Consider the following 22,184-nt stretch of genomic DNA (forward strand, 5'->3'; position numbering starts at 1 on the left):
CTTTATCCTCTACCAGGTGAATGCTCTGACCACAGGAAACATATCATTTTGAAGTTGTGGAAAGTTTTTCATTTTTAGATATAAACCTTCCATTTTTGTTTTGCAATATAGAAGGAACTGACAGAGGTGACCGCACTCTAGAAATTCTTTGTTTCAATCTAGTTATTCTTATTAACTGGCTATATTTTAAAAATAAGTGCGCTGATGTCTGTTTATCCTTTTGTGTTAGAGACAGTAAGATGACTTCAGTAATTTTTATTCTGTATGTTCCATTTATTTAAATGCCACAGTTTAAAGGAACCATATGTAATTATGATTGATGAACTAAGAGAGTCACTTTTTTAGACAGTGATTTTACTGCCTCAGCAATGTTTCATGCCACAAAGGAATTCTATGCTTTGTTTAGAAAATGTATTCTGTTGCCACTGCTACACTCACATTTAGTCTTCTCTGTCTCATTGTGCTTTGAACTGAGTTGTCATAAATGAGAGAGTAACATCTCTGTGTGTATGTATAATCATAGTTTGAACCAGGTAATACATAGGAGAAACTATCAATTTTCCCAAGGATAAGTTAAAACATGAGTTTAATTTCATAAAATAACAAATTTTAAATGTAATTCTTAAAAATTTATTTTTGATTGTCTTTGCAACCCTAAGTAAAGCTTAAAATGAATAACCAGGCAATAAAATACCAAGTATTTGTATATATTCTAGATACCATTCATTTTTCTAAGAACTTTGTATGTTTAACTCATTCCTCACTACAGCCACATTAAGATAGTTGATATTACTATTATTCTCATTTTACAGGTGAGGACATTTTGGCACAGAAAGATGAGGCATTTGTCCACAGGCATGGAAGTACCAAGTTTAGGAGTTAGAAATTAACCCAGTTTGTCCAGTTGAACGGCTGTGCTTAATGCCTATTTTATTGATTTCACTACCATTAAATGTACTGTTACAACTGCTGAACTAGAATTTTAAATCATATCGCATGATCTGTATTATTTAGATGGCAAATTGGAAGGAAAATTTCCTTGAATTCAGTTGTGAAACAAATATTAAATGTATAAATATTTAACTATTCTGGTAATTTTGCTTGATTTAATTAGAAATTGAATTTAAGATTTCATCACTGTACAGTATAGATTGAATTGTAAGAATGGTTAACTTTTAGAGGTGATTTGGCATTTTGGAGATGTGTAATAGTAGCTAACAATTACATCAAAACATTGGACTTAAAGTTGTGTGTTTTTCTAAAACATTACTTTGAAATTTCAGAATTCTTTAACTATAATATACAGCTTTGTTATCAGTACAAAGGAACAGTATGAGGATCTTTCAAAGTTACATGAAAACATGGAAAAGCTATACCAGAGCATAATGGAATACTATGCTGTTGATGTGAAGAAGGTGTCTGTGGAAGACTTTTTGACTGACTTAAATAACTTCAGAGCCACATTCATGGTATGATAAAAATTTTAATTTGTTTTTTAAAAAGTATTTGTATCTATACTACTTCATCTATTAATACGTTTACTTCATTACTTCATTCCGCTCCTGTTGTCTAGGAAAATCTACCTTTTCTGATGTTGAAAGTTAGCTTTAAAATTTCATATTTTAAATCTATTGAAAAAATGTGTGGTTTGTTCCCTTTTTGGCCTTCCCAACATTAAACTATAATCAGAAATTTTGATTAAAACTGTGACAAATTCTGAAGTTTTTCATAGAGACTCCCCTCCTGGCTGATTACAGAGCACTTTTGTAGTAAGTTTTTGGCTATGAATTTGTTTCTTTATACTTATGATCAATTTGTATTTTTGTGGTATAATTTTACCCAATTCCTTGCAGCTCTTATGAAGCTTTTTCCTCCTTTTCTTTTCTTAATGCATTGTACAATAAGCTACCTGCAGTTTGCTTTTGAATGGATTTTATATTCTAGGGTTTTCTTTAGATACTTTAATAGGGAGGTCAGGTCTTTGATGTGCAATCCTTTCATTTAGGCATTAAAAAGATCTTTTGAAAAGTATTAGCTGATTAGATGGGGGAAAAGAACCACACATATTAAAATGAGAAGGCATTGTTGCCTCCCTAGGGAACTTGGGATACATTTCTGCAAAGAAAAAATATGTTATTCTTAATAGATAGGTAAGTCATTTCTGTATTTCAGCAAATGTTGGTGGGGATTAAAAAGTTCTTGAAGTATAAAGAAAAAAAACTGGATTTAAAGAATTAGGTCTTTTTTTTAAATCTCAGGAAAACTTTATTACTGAATTTATTGGATTTGGTTATAATCACTGGGTTATGATTAGATAGCCTTTTAATAAAAATATTTTAAAGGAAAACTAGTCTGTCTGCATTAAATACACATTTCGCTTCTTGCTCTTATTTACTTCCTCCACAAATTCAAAGTGATTAAATTATTTTTTCATACCAGAAGGGAATTTGATTATTAAACATATTATGTGCCTATATGTGTGCTGTATTATACTAATTTTTACAATGTTTTGTGAGGCAAATTGGCTTAGTGGAATTAGCAAAGGCTTTGCAGTCTGAAAGAGCTACGTTTGGGTTGCGGACTAGTTATGTGACTATGAACACTAACCTTCCTGAGACTCAGTTTTCATATTTATAAAAGGGAATGTCAATTTCTTTCTCAAAAGGGTGTTTAAATATTAAACAGGATAATATATGTTAAATGTTTATGATAGCTTTTGGCACATGGTAGTTGATCAATAAATTGAGTAAAGGGTTAACTCAGTAAGCTTGAGGTACTCAAACCCTGAGCATTCCAAAGAAAGCTGTAGTCCAGCGGTTCTCAACCTGTGGGTCGCGACCTGTTTGGGGGTCGAACGACCCTTTCACAGGGGTAGCCTAAATACATCCTGTATATCAGATATTTACATTACAATTCGTAACAGGAGCAAAATTAGTTATGAAGTAGTAATGAAAATAATTTTATGGTTGGGGGTCACCACAACATGAGGAACTATATTAAAGGGTCATGGCATTAGGAAGGTTGAGAACCACTGCTCTAGTCCTTGCCTGACTCCTGGGAGGTCACCTTGAAGCCCTTGGGATGTCCTACCTGGTCTTTGTACCTAGGACCAAGCTAGATAGTTTATGCTAAAAATGTGATTTATGGTGAATACCATATGTTTTTGTTTGTTTGTTTTCGGTTGTTTTGTTTGTTTTTAATCCTCACCTGAGGATATTTTTCCATTAATTTTCAGAGAGAGTGAAAGGGAAAGAGATAGAGTGAAACATCAATGTGAGAGAGAAACATCGATTGGTTGTCTTCACACTTACCCCATTCAGGGCTGGGGATCAAGTCTGAAACCAAGGTACATGCAGTTGACCAGAATTGAACCTGGGACCCTTCAACTACAAACCGAAGCTCTTTCACTGAGCCAAACTAGCGAGGGCGTGAATACCTGTTTTTGTTCACCTGAGGCACTAGGCCACAATGTATCAGATGGTCTTCTATGGGGCACTGGAGACTGAGTAGCTAAGGTCACTCATGCAGGAGGCGCAGGCCTACTGGACTGTCCTCCCCAATAAACACTAGACACAAAGCTGGGGTGAGCTGCCCTGGTTGGCAATGTTCTTCATGTGTTGTCACACATCATTCCTATAAATATCAAACTCCATAGGGAGAGGACAGTGTGATTTTAATCTGTATCTTTTTGGTGTATTGTAAACTGTAACAGTGGATAGAACAGCGTTTCTGAATTCTGTGAATCCTTCCAAAACAATGATCAAACTCAAGCCTTATCTTGGAGATCCCTGACACAATTATGTATAAAATTATGAAATGCATATATGAAATAATATCCATTATCCTATCTAATAAAAGAGAAACATGGTAATTGGCATACGACCTCTACCCTTCCCATTGGCTAATCAGCGAGATATGCAAATTAACTCAGCCAAGATGGGGGCTGGCAGCCAGGCAGCTTGAAACTAACATGAGGCTTGCTTGCTTCAGTGACAGAGGACTCCAACGTTCCCCGCCTGCCTTGCCGGCCTCTGAGCTTGCAGTTTAAGAAACATTGTAACAAATATAGAAACTAAACAAAACCCCAGAAACCTGCTTTCAGTGAGCTGGGATCTCAGAGCTGGAGTTGATACAGTTTCGATTATAGAACCGAAACAAACCAGATACCTTCTTTCAGCAGCAGAGGCCTCAGAGCTAGAGCTGGAGCCAGAGCTAAAGCTGGCCCAGAATAAAAGAAAAAAAGGAGTAGTTGGGAGCTTCAGTCGGCCTGAAAACAGCCCTCAGCCCCTCACCCAGACTGGCCAGGCACCCCAGTGGGGACCCCCACCCTGATCCAGGACACCCTTCAGGGTAAACCAGCCAGCCCCACCCATGCACCAGGCCTCTACCCTATATAGTAAAAGGGTAATATGCCTCCCAGCACCGGGATCAGCGGAGCCGCGAGGCCTTCCAGCACCAGGATCAGCGTGACAGGGGGCAGCGCCCAAACCCCCTGATCACCCTGCGGCTCTGTGTGTGACAGGGGGCGGGGCCGCAACCTCCCTATCCGCCCTGCTCTGTTCCTGTCAGGGGAAGGCGCCCCAACCCCCTGATCAGCCCTGCTCTGTGCCTGATAGGTGGAGCTCCCTAACCCCCTGATTGCCCTGTGGCTCTGTGTGTGACATGCTGTGGTGCCCCAACCCCCTGATAGGCCCTGCTCTGTGTGTGACAGGGTGCGGCGCTCCAACCACCCCCCGCCCCCACGTGCCCTGCTCTGTGTGTGACGGGGTAGAGCCATAACCTCCCCATCGGCCCTGCCCTGAGTGTGAGAGTGGCGGCGCCCCAACCCCCTGATTGGCCTTGCTCTGTGGGTGATAGAGGGCGGCACCCCAACCCCCTGATCCGCCCTGCCCTGAGTGTGACAGAGTGGTGCCCAACTCCCCTATCGGCCCTACTCTGTGAGTGACAGGGGCGAGCTCCTCAACCCCCTGATTGGCCCTGCTCTGTGCATGACAGGGGGGAGCTCCCCAACCCCCTGATTGGCCCTGCTATGTGCGTGACAAGGGGAGCTCCCCAACCCCCTGATGGGCCCTGCTCTGTGCGTGACAGGGGCAGCGCCCCAACCCCCTGATCGGCCCTGCTCTGTGCGTGACAGGGGGTGGCGCCGCAACCTCCCCATCGACCCTGCCTTGAGTGTGACAGGGGGCGGTGCCCCAACCCCCCAATCGGCCCTACCCTGAGCGTGACTGAGGGTGGCATCACAACCTCCCAATCCGCCCTGCTCTGTGCATGACAGGGTAGGGTGCCCCAACTCCCCAATCAGCCCTACTCTGAGCCCCACCAGGGGCTGCACCTAGGGATTGGGCCTGCCCTCTGCCACCCGGGAGCAGGCCTAAGCCAGCAGGTCGTTATCTCCCGAGGGGTCCCAGACTGCGAGAGGGCACAGGCCGGGCTGAGGGAACCCCCTCCCCCCCGAGTGCACAAATTTTTGTGCACCGGGCCTGTAGTATATATATATTATAGGCCCGGTGCACAAATTCATGTACCAGTGGGGTCCCTCGGCCTGGCCTGCGGGATCGACTGAAAATAGCTCTCCGACATCCCCCCGAGGGGTCCCAGATTGTGAGAGGATGCAGGCTAGGCTGAGGGACCCACCCATTGGTGCTGGGGAAGGGCGCAGGAGGTTGGCCAGCTGGGGAGGGACTGCGGGAGGGCTCCAGGGAGTGTCCGCCCATCTCTATCAGTTGGAGCGTCTGCCCCCTGGTGGTCAGTACACGTCATAGCATTATCGTGAGTGGTTGAGCAGCCTTAGCATATCATTAGCATATTACACTTTGATTGGTTGAATGGCCAACCGGTCGCCCGGACACTTAGCATTTAAGCTTTTACTATATAGGATTTTTATGAGCCAGACATTTTCCCATATGTCTTACTTACATATATTATCTCAGCCAATCTTCATAATAATTATCCATCTCTTCACTGTTACCAACTCTTTGTGGCAAATGAAGAAACTGAGGCACAGAAACAGAACATAGCTCGCTCAGTGTGACATAGGTATAAAATGCCAGAACTAGAATTTAAACTCATGCAGTCTTCCTCCACATCCCCTGCTCTTAAATGCTATGTCATACTGTCTCCTATGTTCTATAGCTTGTGTTTTGTTTTACAAATAAGAACATTTGCATTTGGAGGGAGACCAAGTCCTTATTGTAAGTAGTGGGAATTGGGATTTGAATCAAGGTATAATTCCAGTCATCCTGAAAACTGGTAGGATTATAGGGTTTTGGTGTTCTGTGGGTAACTTGGCATTTTTGTCATTAAGTGGTGGGCAGAGGGAGAAAGTAAATGTATGAATGAACAAGGGTTCAAAAAAAGAGGGTAATTGAGTGACAACTATACTTTCCTATTTCAGAATTCAGAGGGTCCTAGAAGCAGCTGCTATCAGACAGTACACACTCCTATACATACTGTTCTAAATTTAAAAAATTAGAGCTAAATATTTTTTAAAACATTTTTTATCTAAATGAGTAATTTAGAGAATAAATTTTTCTCTAGAATGAAAATAAGCATAAAGAAGACTGGAAGGGAAGTACAATTTTTCACCCATTTCATTCTTTCTTTCTTTTTGGTTTATACAGTTATACTGCTGGAATTTTAGACACTGTGTCTTTAAAAATACTGCAGTGTCCATATTAACAGAAAATTTTCACAAGTAAATAAATTTTCATAATCTCTGATGTTGTATGTTGCTACTTAATTTTATACTATTCAACTTTGTAAACCAAGTTAACTTTAGTGAGCCACTGTGAAAATATTAGATCTGGAACTTTAATGTGTTGAAGGTCTTTCTGGAAAGCCACATTAATATAATGGGCAAAAAGTATATCTTCTTTTTGGGGTTTCTCAACTGGGAATTTATTTGTCATCATCGTTTCAACAATCTACTCTATACAGTATGATCATAGGGAATGATTTTTATTTAGAACTATTGATCAACTTTCAACAATAGGAAATAAATTTACATTGTAATTTTACTTCACTTTTTTACTACCATCTTCAATAGGGCAAAACCAAAACCAGTGGCTAGAGATTGAGTGTTTGTTTGCTTCTTGCTAGAGCTGGTGCTAGTGCTTTACATGTCTCTCACTTGGTCTTCACGCAGTTCATGAGAAGTACAGAATTTACCCTTGCGATTAACTTAATTGCAGGGCAGAGAACCTGTGTGTTTGCATAGCCCCTGCAGAATTGGTGGAGGCTAGGGGAGGCCTGCCTGGCTGCAAAGTTTGGGCATTTTTTTCCTTTAAACATTGATAATACATTGCTGCTCAGAGCATTTGTGAGTAAAAATGTGGTTTTTAAAGTGTTTTTTTATAACTTACTAGAGGGAATCAGCACAAGGCATACTTTATTTCCTCACTCTTTTTTTTTTAAATAACTTTCTGTATACATTGATGGATTCATAATAGAAGAATGCTTGCCAGTCTGCTTTTATTTCAAAGCCTAAAATGTCCTCTTTTAAAATTAGAGGCCAGTTAATGGCGGAAGTGAGGGTTAAGGTGAGGGCTAAAGAGTCGGCATCATTCTGTAATAGACTCTTTTTCCTTTAGGACTCATGTGAAGCATAAAGTTCAATTGGAGGTAATAGGTTGAAATACTTCACCTCACTGTATAGGCTGAGTAAACGTGTGACCTACCAGGCATCCATCTTCACCAAATAAAGTTCATGCCATTAGTTGTACAATGTTGTATAACAGTAATAATCATTTTCAACTTGTGACTGGGTTTAGACTCATTATTACATGCCATTACCAGTGTGCCTGTTATTAATAGGGATATCATTCTTCTACAGGGTGAATTCAACTCACTCAGAAATTTTTGTTGGATCTTGCTAGGTACCCCTTCTCTTTATTGTATCCAACAGCTACAGCATGTGGATGTTTGTCCTTTGCGTATAAACCTAATTTTGTGTCTTTCATTGATCACTGTGGCCTTGAAGCATAATGATGTCCAGGCCCCTCTTTCCCATTCTTATTCATGTTAGAGAATTTTGCTTAAACTGCTCCTACACATAGGCCTGAATTGCATGGTTTCTTCTTTAACACTCTTGTTTCTAGTCCTGATGATGCTTCCTTTATTGTCACTGAAAGTTCTTTTGCTATAACCAGAGTTGTTAACACAGTGCAACAGCACTCTTAACTCCTTAAGCAAATGTCATCTTGCACCTTATTTATTTTGCTTAACGATCTCATTTTATAGAAATACTTAGGCATGCTTTCACCTCTTAGGACTCCTTTGTTATCTGTCCCCTTTAGATAACATGTTTGAAAACAGTTTCTCTACCAAATTATATACATTAAAAATATACCATTTTTCTGTTTTAATTAGACATGTAACTGCTATGTAGACCCTCAGAGTTTTTAATTGCATACATCCCCAAATAGAATTGATGTGATTACATGAAAGAAGTCAGACTTTCTAGTTCATGTAGCTTTTTTACCCCTGAGCACATGAAACTTTTCTGTTTAAAAAATACTAAGAAGGATTATGAGACATCTTTATAGTTTCTAAGACCCTGTATATCTGGTACCCCACTTTAGGTTTAGGTTTTCAATGGCAACAGAAAGTAATCCCTGCTTAAGAGGGATTACTGTTATACATAAAAAGTGGGAGCCTTATATTGTCTTTTTTTTCTTTTTTGCCCCCTAGGTTTACATATATAAAAGTGCTAAAAACTTTGCAGTTACTTTCTAGTTCAAGAAGTCCAATCTGTCCCTCCCTGTGATTCCCACATATATGCCTCCATCTGAACTATGTGTAATGATAAAGAAAGAATTCTGATATCTTCCTATCTTAAGTTACTTATGAATTCCAACAGGAAGCCTCATCCTCTTTGTTTTTGGTAGTGATGTGTTGCTCTCTACCTCATTATTGGATAGACAGCAGTGGCTGAGGGAACAGGCTCTGGCATCAGAACACCCTGGGTGATATGACTGGGGACAAGTTACTTTACCTTGCTCTGCCTCAGTTTCCTCTTAAAAACAGCATGTGTTTCTTAGGAATGTTACATTTTGAAGATCAAATGATATGTACATACTAGAGGCCCAGTGTACGAATTCGTGCACCAGTGGGGGTCCCGCTCGGCCTGGCCTGCGGGATTGGACTGAATGTCTCTCTGACATCCCCTGAGGGGTTCCGGATTGCAAAAGGGTGCAGACCAGGCCAAGGGACCCCACCGGTGCACAATTGGGGCCAGGGAGGAATGTGGGAGGTTGGCCAGCCGGGGAAGGACTGTGGGAGGGCTCCAGGGCATGTCCAGCCCAACTCAGTCGGACCCCACCAGCAAGTTAACCTACCGGATGGAGCGTCTGCCCTCTGGTGGTCAGTGCACGTCATAGCGAGTGGTTAAGTGGCCTTAGCATGTCATTAGCATATTATGTTTTGATTGGTCAAACAGCCGACCGGTCGACCGGGCACTTCGCATATTAGGCTTTTCTTATATAGGATACTCTCAAAATTAGCTCCCTACACAAAATAGAAGTATAGTGATTTTCACCTTTCCCAATCCTATCTATAGGGAATATGCTAATTGACCCTCACTCCATGGCAAAGATGGCGGCGCCCACAGCCAATAAGGAAGGAATAAGCTAATTGACTGCCCTTCCCTCAAAGATGGCAGCACCCACAGCCAATAAAGAGGGAATATGCTAATTGACTGTCACGCCCTCAAAGATGTCGGCGCCCGCAGCCACACATGGCGGTGCCCAGTCCCCTCAGCCCCACCAGGGAGGCAGGTGCGTGGCAAGCCCTGCCTCCAGAGACCCCCAGTCCCCTCATTTCCCCATCCGCCCAGGGCCTGCTTGAAGTGCAGGCAAGCCTCAGATGGCGGCTGCCCAGCCACCCAGGCCGCCCCAAGGCTCAGGTAACCAGGGCTGGCCGAGGCTTGCGCTGCCAGCAGTAGCAGCAGCAGATGTATGATGGGGAGTTGCCTTCCCCTGATTGCTGGGTCACCTCCCACCCCTGAGGGCTCCCAGACTGTGAGAGGGGGCAGGCCAGTTTGAGCCCTGCCCCCTCCTCCTCCAGTGAATGAATTTTCATGCACCAGTCTACTAGTCTATAATAATAAAAGCATAATATGCTAATTAGACCAGGCATCCTTCTGGATGACCTTCCAGACAAAGCTGGGGCTGCGAGGGAAGCCCTGGTCCCGGCAGTGGGCGGAAGGAAGGCCTACTCTTGCATGAATTTTGTGCATCTGGCCTCTAGTTCATTGTAACAAGGAAATATTTAAAGTATGTTTTACTTTTTTTAATTTTATGCTTCCCTATAGAATACTTTAAGTTAAATAAATAGCTACCTATTTGTAATCAGTAGTTCTGTCTTTAGGTTACTTCTCTGAAATCGTTAGAGTTATGTTTTATCTAGTTAGATTTGTTGTTCATGATATTTGCAAACTTTAAGTTGATTTTCGGTTCATACAATTGAAATAACACTGTGTAGTGAACAAATGTAAAATCAATTATTACTCATTTAATCTTGTGTGTTGATCAAATACAATTTATTCTTCTTCTGAATATTCAAACTAGTGATTTGCTAAACAAAAATGAATTTATTCAGTGAGAGGATATTTTTAGGGTTTTTTTTGTTGTTGTTTTTTTATAAAGAGGACAGCCAGAACAAAACTCATTTTTCCAAATCATTTTAATGTAGAAATTTGATGCTTGTCAATTCTAAATGTAATTTTTAAGGACTACTATTTAGACCAACTAGGCGAATAACAGGAACTCCAAAGCACTAGCATTTTCTGTGTATTCCGTAGTTCTTGTAGATTGACTCGTATGCTATCAGAGAAAAGAAAATTATGTAAAAGTCCTGTGGTTGGATGTTGAGTCAACTTATGTAATTACTAGAGGTCCGGTGCACGAAATTTGTGCACTTGTGGGGGTCCCCCAGCCCAGCCTGCACCCTCTCACAGTCTGGTAGCCCTTGGGGGATGTCTAAGCTGGCAGTCAGACATCCTTAGTGCCACTGTGGAGGGGGGACAGGCTCCCACCACCACCGCTGCACTTGCCAGCCGTGAGCCCAGCTCAGGGCTTCTGGCTGAGCGTCACTCCCCCTGTGGGAGTGCACAGACCACCGGGGGCAGCTCCTGCATTGAGCATCTGCCCCCTGGTGGTTAGTGCATGTCATAGCGACCAGTTGTTCCACCGTTCGGTCGATTTGCATATTAGTCTTTTATTATATAGGACTAGAGGCCTGATGCATGATTATTCTTGCACTGGAAGGGGATCCCTCAGCCCAGCCTGCTCCCTCTCACAGTCCAGGAGCCCTCAGGGGCAGGAGGCGACCCAGTGATCACGGAAAGGCGATACCCCATCACACCTCTGCTGCTGCCACTGCTGGCAACGCAAACCTCGGCCAGCCCTGGTTACCTGTGCCTTGGGCAGCCCTGGGCAGCTGGGTAGCTGCCAGCCAAGGCTTGCCTGCGCCTTGGGCCGACTCTGGGCAGCTGAGGGGACTGGGGTACTCCGGAGGTAGGTGCGTGAAGCAGCTGGGCCCACCTGGATGCGGGCCCACCTGGATGCAGGCCCATCCTTGCCATGTGCCTGCCTCCCTGGCCGGGCTGAGGAGACTGGGCACTGCCATCTTGTGGCTGTGGGCTCCGCCATCTCTGAGGGCGTGGCAGTCAATTAGCATATTCCCTCCTTATTGGCTGTTGGTGCCACCATCTTCGAGGGTGGGTCAGTCAATTAGCATATTCCCTCCTTATTGGCTGTGGGCGCCGCCATCTTTGCCATGGCGTGAGGGTCAATTAGCATATTCTGTCATTATTAGATAGGATAATAGAACATATTTTCTATCCTTGCTTATTCTAGTGAGCTTATGACTTCGAAGCTGTCAAAGCTCCAAACTAGAACAAAATACATATTCTAAATATAGGATCTTTTTTCTTTTGATCTTTGGTATCTGTTTATTTAAGGAATTGATCAATGCCTGTTGGTGAATATATGCAGCCTTGAAAATTAATTGCTAGGTTCTTCTAATCTTTATTCTTTAGACTTGTCACAAGAAAAACACACCTAGACTAATTGGCTTAATTTTTCTCTTTAGTGATAAGATATATATTTGCTATACATTGCTCAATGAGATAATAGATGCATTTGACTGACGGGTTCAATATTACTAAATGACTGATAATTTGTATTTTCCTTTTACATTTTAAGTATTTTGTTTGTTCCCTGAAATGATTTAGGAAAAGGTAAAACTGTATTATTCTAATACAATAATGAGGACAATGATTGATACCAGAGAGAATTCAACTGAATAACTAATGCATAATCATAAGTAGATTAATCCATGTTATTGAGAAAATAACACTAAACTTAGATGCCACAAGCAAGAATGAATAAAACAGTACATTCTTTGCATATGAGATATACTGGCCTTCATTTCCACATTGCAAATGAGAGAGAGAGGGGGCGGGGGAAGAGTGGGAGGGAGAAAGAGAAAGGAAACACTGTTGTTTTAAGTCTTGTCATGTTTTAAACATTGCCAGGTTCTCATGGAATATTTTAGGGCTTTGGTTGAATATTTTCTTTGAACAGGTGATTAGCAGTAGCTAAAAAAGTGCTACCCTATCACTAAGCCTACATTAAAGCACTGTTCTTTATGGCTGCCATCTTGTGCCTACCTGTGCCTCATATTTGAGAGGTAAAGATAATATTTTTTTAGTATATCACTTTAGAACACAATGGAAAAGAATACATTTAATAGAAAATGAAGTTACACTTTGGAAAAACTTTAGTTGTGAAATTTCATACTTTATTAAAGAAGTTATTGACTAGGTTGAACTATCTCATTTATTTGAGAATTTTACAAAGTGTTTGAAGGAATTGCAAACAAACAGTATAATGGTGAAAGGCTGGTAATGTTAAGTCCCTAATCGGCTAATAAGTAATTTGTTGGTTCATCTGAAACTGACTTTACAATAAAGAGCAATTTGAAGCTGAAACAGTTTAAGCATCAACATCTGCACATCCTTTGGGGCATTCTTAAAGGGTTGTATTCCATTTTCATAAGTTTCACGGTCATCAAATGTTTAACTTATAGCTCCTTATATTGAATGTTAAGATGATGAATTGTTTGTGCCAGTGTATAGTATATCGTGTTGTCCAATTCTCACTGATAGCATTTTTTTATTGAATTTGGCAATGCAAGAGAGATTAATTTGATTAATTTATATGTCATCTAGATTTCTTAAGTCTCTACCTTCTTATTATTGCAAATAGGGGTTTCTAAGAATAAACTTATTTTCCATTGTTTATAATCCAGTTTTATCATGTGGAGAGAAATTTTATATTTAGTTACAAAAGAAAATACTTTTAATGGAAAACAGACGAGTGGATCTCATGTTTTTTATTTTTTTAAAGATTTTTTTGACTGGTATTAATTATTTAAGAATATATTTTTCATGTTCCAGTATAAGAATATGTATAAGAATACAGGCATACATTTTTAAAGTTTATAAAAAGTATTTTCTATTTTTTCCTAAAAATGTTGTCATCAGGAATTTTTAGAAAGCATTAGTATGGTTGAGCATTGTCTCTTATCAAGGTGAAGACAACTCCTAACAAAGCATTTAGTGGGAATGTGTTGGATTCTAAAGTAGCTGTTTACTTTGAGAAAATTAGCCAGTATCTTCATATTACCTAACATCCATCCATCTGGAAAGCGTGTGGATTTTAATTTGCTGTGTAATGTTATTTTAGAGACAAGAGATAACATAGAAAACTTAGGCAAGAAGAAAAGATTTTTGAGTTTAGTGAAAACTGTACTAAATAGATTCCTGGCTTACATAATGTTTAAAGAAATATGTCTCTGAACAAGAAGACATTTATTGCCCTGGCCTGGTTGGCTCAGTGGATGGAGCGTCAGCCTGCGGACTCAAGGGTCCCAGGTTCGATTCTGGTCAAGGGCATGTACCTTGGTTGTGGGCACATCCCTAGTAGGAAGTGTGCACGAGGCAGCTGATCGATGTTTCTCTCTCATCGATGTTTCTAACTCTCTATCCTTCTCCCTTTCTCTCTGTAAAAAATCAATAATATATATATATATTTTTTTTAAAAAAAAAGACATTTATAAGCTATCAACATTTTTATACAATGCACTAGATTTCTAAGTTATAGAAATATACAGGGTATTATCACATGTTAAAAAAATGTTGAGTAGGATAGTTGCTGTTTAAGTAGGCTAAGACCCAGTGATAGAAATGATGTATGATCAAAAAGTCAGTATCAATGGAAATACTTTCATTTTTATATTTTATTACTATGTTATAAAGTAAACTAATGTACTCTTCAAGTAGGCATATTTGAAATATAGACTATTATGTTTTTGTTTATTTTAGGGAGGGCAATGTGCACATTTAATTTTTTATATTTTAAACTTTTTGGGGAAAATAAAATAACCATTAATTGTATTATTGGGCAATGTTTCAAGTTAATTTATCAGGAATGTTTAATTTTAAGTGCAAGCAATACTTTGGGGGAAGTGAACACAGGAAACTACACTAATTCTCTTTTTTAGAATAAAATTTCACAAAGCATATTAGATTTAAAAGTATCCTAAACAATGCTTCTATAGATATATGTAAATTAAATCTTTAGAGGTATGTAGCTAGACTTGAGGTCAAGAGTACATCTTGCCTTCCATATTTAATTCACCTCTGTACCTTCCCTGCCAACTAATCCAGCAGTATTGGGTGAATGCTTTTACAAAAGTACTACTTTATTAAATCAGTGTAAAACCATATTTCAACATCTTGGAATGGAAAACATTGATATTCTTATAGTAACTATGAAAACCGGCACTTCCCCAATATAATAGACATATGTATGATTGGTGCATGCTAGAAAGTGGCTTTCCTTGATGTATTTCCCAATAAATAATTATATGTTTAAGAAACTTGATTAATGATATCATAGTAATAATGAAAAGCATATAAATTAGTAATAATATAATAGCATTTAAAATAATAATTGTTAACATTTTTACGGGGCTTACTATGTGTCAGCAGTTCTGTAAGTCATTTACTTGTATTAATTCACTTAATTCTTATAATATCCTCATAAAATGGATACTATTTTGTCCATTTTACAGAAGAAGAAACCGAGACACAACTCACACGGGTATTTAGTACCCAGTGAAGATTCAAACAAAGATAACATGTCTCCAGCTTTCCTCCTCCTGAATAGTATACTTTCTAATATGCAGTGATTAGCTCATGTAGATTTTAAAAAATATCTGAAAGTAGTGAAATATCATACTTACTGTATTTTTTAAGACATTCTTGATTGTCAGTTTAGCAAACTTTTTTTCAGTGCTTGTCCAGGACTGATCTTATATGTCTGTCCAATGTTAAACTGTTTACTTTTGGATCCTAAAACACATATAAGACACCCAGGAAAACATATAGTGCACAGAACTGCCTCATTGTACAAAAGTGTTTAAGCATTAAAGATGGACATGTTGGCTGACTTTCAAGAGAGCACCCTTTTAGGACTGCTTAACATGCTATGGTGATAGGGACTCTTTTAAAGATCCATCCTGTAATAGTACAACAAGCTATTTAAAGCATGGCTGTCTTGTGAGAAGGTCAGGGAAATTCCGAGGGCAAACTGGGTTTAAGAGAGAAAGAACAGAGCTGAGACTTGATTGTTGGGCATAGGTACACAAAGGAGAAAGCCAGGTTTGCCCTGGGATGCCAAGATCAAGAACAGGGTGAGAACACTGATAAGACAAATGTGAGACAAAAGGAAACTAAACTTATCCAGGTTAGAAATGACCCTTGATTACTTTCAGAAGCAAATTCAGAGCTTTATGCAGGAGGCAATTACAATTTAGGTTCTCAAGATTTTCAAAAATTACGTTTAATCAAATAACAGCACTTAATCCCAAGCAACAAACATACAGAGAAACAAGGGGCTGAATGATGAAATGACCAAGACAAAAAAAAAAAAAACAAAACAAAGCAAAACAATAGGTAGAAACCCACATGTCTCCAGATATGGAATAAGATGTGAAATGTTTAACAGATGAAATTAAAGAGAGATAAATAAACAAGAGACTACCAAAGATGACTAAGCATGTTTGACAAAGAACCTAATAGAACTTAAGGAAATGAAAGCATGATACTTGAAATTAAACAATAATTATACTCAACCAAAGAAAATAAAATGGTGAATTGAACAATAGATTTAAAGAAATTCTTCAGAATGCAGTCCAGGGAGACAACACAATTGGCAGTGTAAAAGATTTGTTAAGAAACATAGACTATGAGATGGGAAGACCCACCACTTGTATAATGAAAGTCTCAGAAGGATAAGCTCAAAAGAATGAATGAAAGATATTATGAAAACTGATGGCTGTAAATTTTCCAGATGAAGAGTCTGGAAGTACAACCTTTATCAAGAGAGATAAATAAAGTAAAATTCACTTGAAAAAATATTGTAGTGAAACTATGACTACTAATGCAAGTGATTTCTCATTAAAAAATGGAAGCCAAAAGAGAGATACCTTCAAGTGTTGAGAAAAAAACTTGTTCCAGTTTGGGATACTCAGCAAAACCACTTTATGGAACAAGGGAAAAATTAAACTATTTTTGAATAAACAGAAGAGGGCATTTTCCACAAATATCCTTCCCTTACTGCAGTGGTTCTCTGGCCCTTTAAATATAGTTCCTCATGTTGTGACCCAACCATAAAATTATTTTTGTTGCTACTTCATAACTGTAATGTTGCTACTGTTATGAATCATATTGTAAATATCTGATATGCAGGATGGTCTTAGGCGACCCCTGTGAAAGGGTCGTTCGACCACCAAAGGGGTCGCGACCCACAGGTTGAGAACCGCTGCCTTAAAGGATCTTCTAAAGCAGGAATGGGCAAAGTCTTTAAAGGGCCAGCTAGTAAAAATTTTAGCTTTGCAGGCCACACAGTCTTTTGAAACTACTCAGCTGTACTGTAGCAGTGCAAAAGCAGCCATAAGCAGTATGTAAATGAGCATGTGTGGCTATGTTCCAAGAATACCCTATTTACCATAAGAGTATGGCCCACCAAGGACTATAGTTTGCTGACCCCTGGCCTGAAGGATATATTTAAAGAAGCAGCAATTCCCCTGCCCCTGCCTTCAAAGAAAGGTTTGAGAGACAAGAAGACATATGCATCATGAAACTTAATGTAAAGAATAAAGTATAAAATGAAACAATGTGTAGCTTGTTTTGTAGAAAGGAGACAGCTTAACTATTGGACAACAGTTAAATAAATTGAAAGAGATTTTTGAAGGTCAGGTCTTTTATGTTCTCAGTACATACAAGAGGAGGAAAGCAGGTAAAGATATAATATTTAGGCCTCATTAAGTTGTTAATTTATGTGATAAAATTACAAGGATGCCTAGTAAGAGGATAGACATATCCAGTAAAAAATTCTAGACTTTAAAGGGAGTAATAGAGCAAGAAAGACATGTAACTAAATAAAAACAGGAGAAAATAAAAGGAGCATATGGTAGATAAAGCAGGGCAAATAGAAAGAATGATGTAAGGAGGTGGAAACAATTCTATATAATAAAAGGCTAATATGCAAATTGTCCCCTCGACTGGGAGTTCGACCAGGGGGTGGGGCCAGTCCGCCAACCGCCCACTGTCCCTTCCCCCAGCCAGCCCAGCACTCGATCGGCCCTCCCACATCCCGATCAGGAGCGCGTCCAGCTGGCCAACTTCCTGCATCCCCTCCCTGCAGCTGGCCCGGCCCAACCGTCTCTGCTCGGGCTGGGCCGGCCGGACCACACCCGTGCACAAATTCGTGCACTAGGCCTCTAGTATTTTATAAATCACAATATAATTTTTTAAAATATTTTATTGATTTTTTACAGAGAGGAAGGGAGAGGGGTAGAGAGTTAGAAACATTGATGAGAGAGAAACATCGATCAGCTGCCTCCTACACATCCCCTACTGGGATGTGCCCGCAACCAAGGTGCATGCCCTTGACCAGAATCGAACTTGGGACCCTTCAGTCCGCAGGCCGATGCTCTATCCACTGAGCCAAACCGGTCAGGGCAACAATATAATTTTTTAAAGACTATAACATTGGACAAAAAGCCAAGTCTAGCTTTATGCTTTTTGATGCCTACCTATAAATTCAAGAATACAGAAAAGTTTGCAGTAACAGAACAGTTAATGAAATACAAGGAAAACATTAATCAACAGAAAAAGGGAAACTATGTTCAAAGCAAGTAAAGTAGACTTAAGACAAGGGAATATTACTTCAAGATGATAGAAAATGTAATTCACCAGAAAGGTACAATTTTAAAGTTTGCATGTGCATAATAACATAGCACCAAAATAATCATGTAAAAATGATAAACTCTAGAAATAAATAGACAGAGTCAGCATTATATTGGGAAACTTCAACAAAGTCCTCTAACTTACTGGTAAGTTAGAAAAATATTAAAGACATGGGAGCTGTAAACAAATTAACTGATTTGATTTTATTAACATACAGAACAGCACTCTGCAATTACAAAACATATTCTTCTCAGTCACAAGTGGAACTTTTGTTAGATTAATCATATACTACAGATCATGAAAGAGATCTTGATAACATGAAAGAGATCTTGATAACTAAATATCAGCTTTATGCATTGACCACAATAATAACATGAAGTTAGAAATAAATCAAACAAGGATGAAGTTTAAACTTCTATTTTGAACATTTTGAAAAACACATTAGGGCCCTGCCGGTGTGGCTTGGTGGTTGAGCATTGACCTATGAACCAGGGGGTCATGGTTTGATTCCTGGTCAGGGCACATTCCCTGGGTTGTGGACTGAAGTCCCTAGTGTGGGGTGTACAGGAAGCTGCTGATCAATGTTTCTCTCATCATTGATGTTTCCATCTCCCTCTTCCTTCCTCTTTGAAATCAATTTAAAAAATGATTATTAAAAAAACACACATATTAGGTGTCAAGGAAGAAATCATAGAATAAATATAAACCTGAATAATATCGAAAATACTCCACACCAAAATTTGTGGGATGAAATTATAGTGGTATAAAGAAATTTATATCCTAAGTGCTTATACTAAAAAATCAGAAAGGATAGAATTAACAAAGTAAGCATCTGATTTTAGAAATTAAAAAGGAATTACATAACTCTAGAGAATAAAAGGAGGGAAATGAAGAAGAAACTGACTTATAAGGGAAGTTTTTGAAAGCCAAAATGTGGTTGGTTTGAAAGGACAAGTTAATTGGATAAACTTCTGAAAAAAATTAATCAAGAAAAAATAAATAATATTGAGAATGTAAAAGGGATCCGAAGACAGATACAGAAGATAGTAAAGAGATAAGAGCATACTACAAAAATTTGTAGGTCAGAATTGGAAAAGTTGATGAAATAGGTAAGTTCCTAGAGAGGGAAAAAAAATTTACATATTGAAATTGACTTTAACAGAACTAGAAAGCTTGAATAAGCCTACAGCTAATTTTTAATTTGATGACATTTCAAATCTGGCAAGCTAAATACTTGGTCCAGAAAGTTTTACAGTTGTTTTACTATATTTTAATGAAGTGATTATTACAAACTAATAGAGTGTATAAAAATATATTATGACCTAATGTTCAAAACGATAAATTCTTCAGGTACAAGGTGAGTTTATCCCAGAAATGAAAGTTTGGTTTTATATTAGAACTAGAGTCCCAGTTCATGGATTGGTGCACTGTCGGGGGGGGCGTGGCCTGTGGGGATTAGCCCACTGTGGGAGTGCCTCTCATCCTGGTCAGCTAAGTAGCCTTGGACCCGCCCCCTGAGCAGCTGTTGAATGAGGAAATTAGTCTGAGCTGATATTTCGGGGTAATGTCTTGGGTAAAAGCGTGTTCCGTGTCCTGGAGGAACCTGGCAAAGAGCTTTGCACCCCAAAGCCACTCGGTGAATGTCCTTGATGTGTGATGCCAGGTTGGTGACACCATCAGGGATGTTCAAGGCAGCCATGCTCCAGGATCCTCGGCCATCAGGAAAGCCTCCCCGGAGGGTCCACAGTCACGTCCCCTCTTGCCATCCGCCTATACCAGCTCCCCGCTCTCTTTCTAGAACACACCTTAGAGTGCCTTCATCAGCTAGTGGCCAGAGTCTGGATTTTCTCAGGTATTTGATAGGTGCAGAGACTCAACCTCAGCCTGGGCCTGCTAGCGGCTGCTCCCACTGTGGGAGCTCACTGACCATCAGGGGGCAGCTCCTGCGTTGAGTGTCTGCCCCCTGGTGGTCAGTGCGCATCATAGCAACTGGCCGACCAGTCGTTCTGGTCTTTCCAACATTCGATCACTGGGCTTTATATATATAGATATTTATAAAAATATATATAGATATTTATAAACATAACTTACCACATTAAGAGTTACAGTAGGTTGAGAAAAACATTCTATAAAATTCAGTCCTGTTCAGGTTTTAAAACAAGATGACAAACTTAAATAAACTACGTGAACATTTCTACCTGTAAATAGGAAACAAGGGACAAAGTGGAAACCCCTGACCTAATCATGGGGATTTAGCTTCTAGCTAGTATGGTTTGATGAGACAAGAAAGAAAAAGTATAAAAATTGAAAATGAAGAAATTAAGTTCATTATGATTGCCTATGAATAATACAAAAAGGAGTCTATAGGAAAATTATTAGAAATAAAGACTTTTATCAATGGAATATTTAAATATATATTAGTTACTAAATATTAAAAATGATGCTTTTTAAAAGTCAGTTTAACAAGGTCACTTGAGAAGACACAGAGAATAAATGTAACATAAAATGTCTAAAACATGAATGGAAAAAAAGTATGCATTTTTTCAAAAGACTTAAAAAGACCTAAGTTAATTGAGAGCCACATGACATTCATAAATAAAAAGACTCAATATTGTAAAAATATCAATTCTCTGTAATCTACAAAATTAGAGCAATTCTCTTCAAAATCCTAATAGGCCTTTTCAAAAGCCTTAGTAAGTACAATTTGAAATATAGATGACAGAGCAAAGGCCCAAGAATAGTGAAGATCTTTTAAAGAAAAAAGATAAGGCAGAAACCATGATAATTAAGACAGAGTATTACCAGTACAAACATGGTTATCTTGACCAAATGGACTAAAACAGCCCTAAAACTTCAGAACATATTATGGCTGCTTGGAATTTAGAAGAAGTGGCTTTGAAGATCAATCTGCAGTGATAAGCTAGTAGCAAAATGTCTATGGGTCAGCTAGTTTTCAATGTGAATAAAAGTAAATTGTATCCCCACTTCATACTATTCAAAAGCATTGATTCCAGATAAAGTACATACTGAAATGTGAAGAGAACAGCATCATTAAAACTTCAGAAGGAAATATAGGAGAGTAGCTTTGTCTTTGAATTAGGGAAGGATTTCTTAAATAAGGTATAAGAGGTACCAGCAATATGAAAAAGATTTTTGACTACATAAATTTAAGAACTTCCATTTACTGAAAGTATATAAATATTTAAGTAGTACAAATCATTAAGAACATGATGAACAACCTAATGGAAAAGTGAGTAAAAGATCTGGATGGCATTTCACAGAATAGGAAATACAAGTTATAAGCATGATTGGATACTATTATATCCCTGCCAAATAGAAGACTGACAATGACAGTTTGGTGGTATGTGTGCTATGATCCCAAAGGGATATCCATTGACACAACCACTTTGAAAATGCATTGACATCATCTAGTAAGATTGAAGATGAATATCTCCTTATAATCATCAACTTTACTCCTATCAGAGAGAGCAGTGATTTTCAAATTTTTGACCATAGCTCACATTGTAAAATTTTGCAGTGGGACTCAGACCTTTTATGTATGTGTATTTTTAGAACAGAAAATCATCAGCAAACACCCACTTAAAGAATGGCTGCCACCAGTTTCTAAACAAATTTAAGAACCAACTAATAGGATGTACCATTAAAAACTCATATATATATGTAGACATGTACAAAAATGTTAGTATCTGTACTGTATATGATAGCCCCAAATCGGAAATAACCCAGGTCCCACTGATAGGAGAGTAAATAATTAAACATAATATTATAAGCAATGAAAATGAGGCATAATTTATACATTAAAATATGGGTAAATCTTAGAAACATAATGTTGAGTGAAAAAATC

General features: G+C 38.9%; 1 protein-coding gene across 4 annotated transcripts in view; it reads left to right on the plus strand.

Moving 5' to 3' along the window:
* Nucleotides 1–22,184, plus strand: part of DIAPH3 (diaphanous related formin 3) — a gene marked incomplete at its 5' end in the record, with an annotated part of 567,305 nt that overhangs the window by 366,564 nt on the left and 178,557 nt on the right. For all 4 annotated transcript variants that reach the window (XM_081083267.1, XM_081083268.1, XM_081083269.1 and 1 more), the window contains one exon: nucleotides 1,307–1,469. In XM_081083267.1, the coding sequence (XP_080939393.1) occupies nucleotides 1,307–1,469 (163 nt within the window). The remainder of the gene's footprint in view (nucleotides 1–1,306; nucleotides 1,470–22,184) is intronic.

The sequence above is a fragment of the Myotis nattereri genome (genome assembly GCF_964212035.1).
Source record: "Myotis nattereri genome assembly, chromosome: 2".
NCBI lineage: Eukaryota > Metazoa > Chordata > Mammalia > Chiroptera > Vespertilionidae > Myotis > Myotis nattereri.